Here is an 8,804-nt window from a genome sequence, read left to right as displayed (position 1 = left end):
TATCCCTTTAGCTGGCCATTGAGTGAGAAGAGGTTCAGCAAAGGGGAAGTGATCCTTGCAGTTTTCCAACACATTCAATATTCCCTATTACTATAGCATCAGCCAAGGATAAACAGGGAAGTTTTTGGCTCCCCATTGAGCATTCTCTTTCTCAGATTTGATCTTTCTCCATGGATGGCTTTTACTTCTAAGGAAAGTTCTTTTGGTTTTTTTTACAGATTTTAAAACCAGAAACACAAATAATGCTCAAGAATTTTAGGTCTGGTAAAAGGTAGGATGGTAATTTTCAATGTTAATGCAGTACCTGAAAACATTTTAATTTTTGTTTGTTTCTAGAAGATGAGCTATGGCATCGACTGGTGGAAGCTTGCATATCTTTGCTGCAGTCAATGCTGGGGATTAAAATTGGCATATAATCTGGTTGAATAGCTCTGCAAACTGTTGCAATGTGATGTAATATACACATGTACGTTGTCTCTTAGTGTTGTGTTTTGGCTTGTAAGAGCATTCCTCAAAAGCAGCATACTCAAAATCCATTCCCATCTGTCCCCATCACTTCAATCAGGCCTTCTCCTTGTGGTGGATCTGTACATTTTTACCTGTTAGCCCTTCCTTGGTACTCAAGTGCTGTGTTCAGCTTTGTCCCGTTTTGTGAGTAATTGCTGGTTAAAAATAAAATCAAACCTGAGGTTTTCAGTCACTATGTTTTGCTCCTTAGAGCAGAAAAATATCTTCCTTCCTGAAAGAAAAAGATCGCAGCAGCTGATTTCCCATCTCCAGTTTAGACATTAGGTATAAGTACATGTTATCAGCTGTGTGGGGATCTCTTTTGTCCATACCAGATATCAATTGTTTTTCTAGCTTTATTTTTGATCCTGGAATGATCCAAAAAAGGATAATTTTGTAGTACTTATTCGTGATTGTGGATATTGGGATTCAGAGAAATAAGGTATGCCTTTCTAACGAGGAGAATAATTATTCACTGGAAATAATTTATGTAGAATAGTGTTGGGTTCTTGAAAATTTCTAACTTAGAAAATCAGAATTCAACATTTTCTTTTGAAAGATTTGTTCAATTTCAATTGCACACAATCATTGGTCTTGCTGCAGTAACTAGGAAATGGATATCTTATGGCTTTTAATATTTTGAAGTTCATTAATCGTTAATCTAAAATAATTGGTTTATTGCTAAGAGGAAATAGTCTAATATGTGTCAGAGTATGGTCAACAGTATCAGAGTACGGACCTTGCCTCAATATCAAAACCTTACTGTAAGTGGATAACAGGATCAGAGATGTATTAATTAATTCTATACTGTTTTTTTAAATGAGAACCTTTCTCTATGTAGATTATGTTCTCTTTCTATTTATAGCATTCCACTGCTCTATGACTCTTGCAAAGAGGCTTATTTTCTCAAAGTAAGACTACCTTTATCAGTTATCCATCATGACCACATCTTTCTGGACAGGACTTTTTGGGGATGCAGTGCTGCACTGTGTAAGTATAAACCCTGAATCTTGGTGTGTCATGGCAGTCGTGGGTTTAGAGTACTTTCACATCCTGAACCAGCAGAGGAACTCTGCAAGCTGAGTGACTGCACTAGTAAACCCCTAGTTATACATTCTGCAGGGGTACATGATGAGTCAGAGAGAATGAAGCTGCCCATTAGAGTGCACTTGATGTTAATTGAAGCCGTGACTCATTCATTTGCATTTTTCCTTCCCACAAAGAATATTTAAGTAAGACCCTTTGCTCCTTATAAGGTCTTTAAATCTGTGTCTTGCTACGTATCTGAGAAGCTACTGATCCTCATGGTTGATCAGAAGGTCTGCTATCATGGGCATGGTACATCACTGAAATTGAAACAGCACTTTGAAATCCAGCTTGAAAGCTGACCAGGATTTTTGGGCAGCCTGCCTTTCTGTAGCACACTTGTGGGATTCTATGGCCACTGGTTACTCTGCTGCATCTCTTTGCCCATCTCTTTTCTCCTACTTTATCAATTTACTCATCATGACCCCACACTGCCAAAGTAAAAGTCAAACTAAGATGGTTTTTCACATTTCTCTTTTTTTTTTAATCCCTGCTGAAAATTAACTAAAGAACAAGTTGCAATGAGCACACCACTTGCCTTGTTACTGTAAATGCATGCAGTAAGTGACAGTCCTGGGCTCATTTTCAATATGAATTGTCCAGGTATCTGAAGGATAGAAAGGAAAACACTGCAGACAGTGACAGAATTTTAGTACGCTACCAGCAGGCAGGGTCCAAATAAAGATCCCATCTCCACAAGGCAGGAATGAGTTGGCTAGAAATCCCTAGATATGAAAGCCTTGCAACAACAGAATGGCATTATAAAATGTATCCTTTTTTTATACCCTAAGAATAAAAAATCCTGTGGTGTTTTGTAGTAAGGATATAATTTTCAACCAAGTTCTGTAGCTTGCTTAAAGAAAGGTTCTTCACAAGATTTTTTTTCCACTTTTCTATTAGATTCTAATAGACTATAAAAACTGGGGATTAATTTGGCGCATTAATTGCTAAAAGATTAACACTTTTGTAATTTTTCTAACAATTTAGAAGTGAATTATATAGTTGCACTGCAATCATTCCGCTTAATTTTACTTCTCATGTAATTTTTCTCCCAGCATTAATTTTGTCCCTGTTGCAGCATTCAGCTCAGGACATATCTCACTGCAGTCCATTATCTGACCAGTCAAGCCTGCAGAAACAGGGAATCTTACTTAATTAGGAAAATGCACTGATGCAGAAAAGGTACACGTAACTTCTTGCACCAGCTGTACCTTTTAAAAATGCGTCATTGCAAAGATGACAAACTGCCATTGGTTCTTTGATCTGAAAGATTTTCAGGAGCTGCTGGAGTCAGAAAGTAGAAGGACTGAAGTTGGAAATTCCTTTCATGTCATATTATGGAATAGATGTATAAAGAATGACTGTATTGGGAAGCACCAGGTGAGAATTTTTAGAACCTCTTCAAAGCCATCAGTGAAATCTGATTTAAGAGTCCCACTTCATTCTCTACTTAGTAGTGTTCCCCAGGTAAACTGTATTCCAATGTGCTTCACAGAGTTAAATAATATAGCTACCTGGATAAATAACAGTAGAAGGAGTAGTCAGCCACAGCAAATTATAGACTTGGGGAACAGCTGGTTTTCAGCTGAGATTTAAAATGAAATGGCAAAATTACAGTGCATTATTCTACTCCACAGTGGCCAGAGGATTTCAGCAAACTCCACCACACCTGAAAGCTATCAAATAATAAGCAAAATTAATCAGACAAGAGGAGTGGCTGGAGGAGTTCAATAACCTGAGTCCTACTGACACAACCTCTATTGAAAATGAACTTTGCTGACACCAGATCAAATGTAAAGTGACATTAATTTCCTTTTTTCTGACCTTGCTTGACTGAACGTGCTGGAGCACTTAATTTCTTATGCTCACATCAGAGGGAGCTAATGGGAGAGTCCAGTGGTAGCCAAGCCTTCAGTGGCCTGTCCAGTAGAGCAGTGTGTGAGCTTGGGCGGTTCATTCCTAGAGTAGGGTCCAAAGTTTGACAGTCCTTGGTGGTTGGCAACTGTGAACTGTTTTCCTTGTCCTGATACCACAGCAGGTTTCCAAGTCACCAGCTGCAAAGCCAGTGTTCTTGTAGAGCTGAAAAGAGCAAACCTCAACCTGAGAAATACAGTAGAAACATCTCAGTTTACACCTACTGAGAAGTATGATAAAGCATCTGTAGCTGATCAGAGTCTGTATTCTTAGCTCAGACACAAATCATAATCAGAGACAGTTTTAACATTTTGAATAGTATGGGGAGAAAAAGATGGAGATACATGCCATAATAAATCATCTGAAAAGGTCTTGTAGGCATAGTCATCAACTGTTTAAAGATTTCACCATTCATATATCTTTTTAAACGGTCTGTTTCTTTCAGAACATGTACACTTAAGATTTGACACACTTCAGCCAGAGAGGTGATACCACTACAATACCATATCCCAAGCCTAAAGAAACACAAATAATGCTATAAAAGTTGCACACATTCTACCACTGGCTCATTTTTTTTACTGCAGAAATGTTGATTTACTTGGATCCTTAACTGTCTTTTCCCTGTGGTACCCTCAGCATCCCAGTAACAAAAAGCCATCTGCTTTTTCCAGCCTCCATTTAACACCCGAGCAGGGGGAGTCATGCTGTGCCCAGCATTATTTGCACTCATGAGAAAGAGATGGGAATATGTTCAATGCACTTTTTAGGGTTTGTCTTACAGCTTTTGAAATCAGTGGCAAGATTCACCCTGATGCTAGGAGCTTGTTCATATATATAGTGCTCATCTAAAATACAATATTTAAGGTGCTCCCCATAGATTTTTCCTTCTACCACAATAAAACCCACAAGATGCACTCCACAAAAACTTGGAGGGGTAAATGTCTCTCTCTAGGTATGTTCTGTGCTCATTTTAGAGCCTGATAAATGCTGAACAATGCAAACTAATCTGCAATTATTTTGTGGGAATAGTTATTGTGTTAATACTAAAGACTCGTATGGGTGAAGGATATAAATGTTACATTTGATGAGAATTTTACAAGAACATCTATCTTTGTTAAACTTAGTGAGTTGTGTTGTTAATGACATTCTGGGAATCAGAATTTGTGGAAAAGAAAAGATCTGTATCTGTACCCTCTGCATCTGTAAATGTTCACTTGTAAGAAATGTATTCAACATTTGAGATGCTCTGCTTTGTCATTGCTGCAGTACAGCTTTACTTACTTAGGCCTAATTAATTTTTGGTTTAATCTTTCTGTGCTTGAAGATACATGGACTGAATTTTGCTCATCATCACACCCACTTATGCCATTTGTGTCAGGTTTGAATATGAAAAAGAAATCAGTGTTGTACAAAAGGGATACAGCATAATGACAAAAATACTATGCAGCAGAAGATTTTTTTTTTTAATATTAGGGCTAAAAGGACAACTGTTTTGCAGAAACACATTTAAAATTATTACAAGAAAAATGCTCTGCTCAGGAAAATGATAGAAAGCAATTGGAATCAAACAGATAATTTCAAGGGGATAAAAATCACAGCAATGATTAATGGAAATGCCTGATGAATTTACAAGGAGACTAATTAGGCAAATACTGTCTGACATTACTTCTCACTGTCCAGTATCTCAGAGTCTAATATCAGAAAGGTATAAAGAAATGGAAAATGTTTGTAACCCATACATTGTGAGGATCCAGTGGGTCTGTCACAGGAGAAAGAACAAACTGATGTAAATAAGTGTTCCACAGAACTGGTAGCTGAAAATAAGTTTTTAATCACCATCTGCCAGCAAGCACAATGTTGAAATACACATTATGGTAAACATTTTGGAATCCATAAGTCTTTCTGGGCTGCCTTCCTGAAAAATAAGGAAAACAGTTTTGGTATGTGTTTAGCTGGTGAGCATTTGGTCACCCACAAAGTCATCTGCTTGAAAATGTTGTCTTTGCCATTGCTGAGTGCCTATGAGAAGTGAATCTAGCATGGAAGCATGTAGAGGAAGAGAGGTATAGATGTAGGGCCAAACTTGAACAACATTTATGAGTAAAACATGCCTAAAGCCTAAATTCTCTCTGACATTGCCCTGCACTTTCAAATTCTTTGAGGTGAGTAATGAAATATGGGTGAGGTTGGCCTTTTCCAACTGTGAAGCTTTCAGGAGAGTTACTGTGAGGAGAGTAGGACCCCTTTTTTGTGTCAGTGTTGGTGGTAACAGTGGGAGGATATATCTGCAGAGGGCTGTGATACTGTAGGTAATGGAGCTGAACACAGTGCACACTGAAGCTTATCCAAAAGCCCTGTTTTGTCAAAAACAGCCTGTATGTAAATATTAAATGCATATTGAAAGTATGGTTGTGGAAAAATCTTTATTTTTAGCAACAGGAAAGCAGAATAGAGAACTGTGTCACCAAGACATGATATATGTACTATATACTTCTGGAATGGATGATTATTTTCTGAAACTACTGCAGAAATCGTACGTTCCCATGGCTGAAAAGAGAGTACTTTTTAGAATGTTTACACTGAGAGATAAAAGTTCTAGTTCCAGCTTTTGCATGAAATTAAGATAATCTTAGATCCAGTAGTTCTTAGCCTCCCTATCAACACTGATTTGGCTTTTAGACTGCTTTTCCCTTGTTTAAAATTGATAGTCTAAAAAGATCAAAGTGTTCTGCATGAGTTCAGGAAATAGACACAGACCTTTATTTTTACTTCTATGAAAACTGAGTGAGATGAGTATGATAGTCTGATTTTCTAAGGGCTCCACTCCGTAAGATGGATGTCAGCACATGAAGGAAACAAAAAACAAAAGTAGTCTATGACACCAACAAGCTTAGTTTCTAGGTTTGCAGTAGAATATCAAAATTACTTTCACCTAATATTTTATTCTCCTCTGTATATTCCCCTCAGCAAGAAGATGACTTGTATCCTGTGGCCTATACAGAAACAACTAAACCAATAATGTACTGTGAATTGTTAAAAAGGTCCCAGCTCTGATTTCACAATTACCAGGTGTGGGTAATTTTGTGGGTAATTCAGCCTTGGAAGGCTGAGTATGGAATGCTCAATCTGGACATATGGGTGCTGAGGTAACATACACATTAATTGGTGAATGTGTTGCCAATGCAAGCTTGAGTTTTCATAAGGGTGCTAAAACCCAGGCTCAGGGAGGGGCAACACTCAAACTGACAGTGTGTAAGGACCCCCACACCATCAAGAAAAGCTGCTGTAGCAGAGCAAGCAGGCCAACATGACTCCAGCTCCTGGTACTGCTCACTGCTGTCCGCTGGAATGTGTCAAACAACTGAATATGAATGGGCTCCAGTGGGAGGGATGGCCTTTTCCTTGCAAATATTTCTTCAGCTCTTAAGTTGCCCCGCAGCAATAATGCTTGGCTTTTTATAGAACACTGCCTGATTCATCGTCAACCTTTAGCTATTTTATTGATTTAGCATTTCTTCAGAGATGCAGTGAAATATATGACCTGTGGACAATGTGATTTTTTTGAAAGCCGATGCTGATGTCAGGGGTATGTTGTCTGGTTCAAGCTCTGCTGCCTCTGGAGTTCATTAGAAGTTATTTTAAATATGCTTTCTAGTCTGTTTATGAACTATATTTCTTTTTTCACACTTGGTAAGGGTGCTGTTTTACACTGCCTTTAGTGTGTATTTCAAATCTTCTTGGCTGAATTGAGTCATTTCACGGTGAAGTAAGCGGAATGTAAGAGAAATATGCCATGGTTGAGACACTGTGGCTTAGGTATATCAAAACCAATAAAGAATGAGGAAGAGGCTGGGAGGACTTCTAGATTCCATTTTATTTATTTGTTAGAAGTAATGAAGCAAAATGCTTATTGTTTGTGTCCTCTGAATGTTAATCTGCTCAGCAGTTGAAATCACAGTGAGAGGGGATAGCAGGCTCTGATAGAATTGTGAACACAAGGCTAGTTGGCAGGTTACTGAATCAGAAGCTAATGAGCAGGCAGGGCTGGGATTTGGGGTATGGTGAAAGTGGATTCACCACACAAGGATTTTAGTAATAGAAACACCGACCTGAGCAGCTAAGTTTATGTTGAGACATGGGTGGGTTAACTGTGAAAAGTTCTGAGCCTGCAAGAGCTGCCACTCACCATTTGATGCCAATGTCTAAATGTAGCTCTAACTTCAGGTTTCTATTTCTGAAAACTGGCCTAAGTCTTTGGGAGTTTATAACTGTGCTGCTAAGGACTAAACCTAGCACAGCAGAGGTAATGTTATTCACTGTCCTTTGGCAGATACTTCGTAATACCAACATATCAGGCTGAGCATCATTCAGCTCCTGTGCATCTGGGTGTATCAAAAGATGATTCCATTGAAGGAACTCCTAATTTCTCCCTCCCCTTCCTTATATTTGCTTTATCTCTCCAGGCATCCCCACAGATACTGTGATTGCAGCTGCTACTGCTCAGCTGCTATTGCTGCACTGTTCCTCCTCTTCCACTGTAGAGATGGAGAAAGCTTGAAGTTGCTTCTGAAAGCTTGAGCCAAGAAGCTCAGAGACAACGTAGTATGACAGCACCATTCCACACCATGCAGGGCATAGCTCAGTGACAATGCTGACCAAGCAGGAGAGAAGCCTGGAGTTGGTGCATCTGGATTTGGTGGCAGAGGCAGTAGCTGTTGCTGCTACACATGATTAGCAAGATGTGAAAATAGTCTTGTCTAGAAACAGAGGGATTTCCAAAACTGATGGTCAGGTTCATGCTAGAGCCAGCGATAGTGTAATACAGAGTGAAAGCAGCTGGCCTTTCCAAATTCTGTCATGAGCTGTAAATCACAATGTCCCTCTTCTCATGTAAACAGACCTACTGTAACAGCTCATCTCTGTGAAACTTTAAATAGCCAGGTCTGGAATAACTCCTCTGTCAGTCCAGGTTTGTGCTGATGCATAAAATTACACTGGGATGGAAATATCATGGTGAGCCAGACTGGAACACAAATGGTTGTGACTTTTTCATGTTTGCCTAAAGCCAGATGATTGTTGGTGAACCAGAAAAACAGAGTATAAGTGCCATGTTCTTCACCTGGCTTCCTGCAGTGGCCAGCTTTTATGGCTGGTGAGGACTGCTACATTGAATGGTTGATGTTGGTGGGTGATTAGATTTCCCAAAAGAAGGTCTGATGGAACCAAAACTGCAGTCCCTCCCACAAGCACAGGCCACAGAACTCAGGGTTTTGTGATTGTGATAGGCAGCAGGTACT

At 39.1% G+C, this 8,804-nt stretch overlaps 1 protein-coding gene across 1 annotated transcript in view; it reads left to right on the top strand.

Moving 5' to 3' along the window:
• Window positions 1–227: 227 nt before the first annotated feature.
• The window catches only part of GADL1 (glutamate decarboxylase like 1), a 119,243-nt gene continuing 110,666 nt past the window's right edge, over window positions 228–8,804 (top strand). The window contains exons 1-2 of the mRNA XM_064415252.1: window positions 228–271; window positions 1,373–1,497. Of these exons, the coding sequence (XP_064271322.1) occupies window positions 243–271; window positions 1,373–1,497 (154 nt within the window). The 5' untranslated portion in view covers window positions 228–242. The remainder of the gene's footprint in view (window positions 272–1,372; window positions 1,498–8,804) is intronic.

Source organism: Passer domesticus, chromosome 1, assembly GCF_036417665.1.
Source record: "Passer domesticus isolate bPasDom1 chromosome 1, bPasDom1.hap1, whole genome shotgun sequence".
Taxonomy (NCBI): domain Eukaryota; kingdom Metazoa; phylum Chordata; class Aves; order Passeriformes; family Passeridae; genus Passer; species Passer domesticus.
Note: the sequence above shows the minus strand (reverse complement) of the source record. Positions and strands in the feature narration are given on the sequence as shown.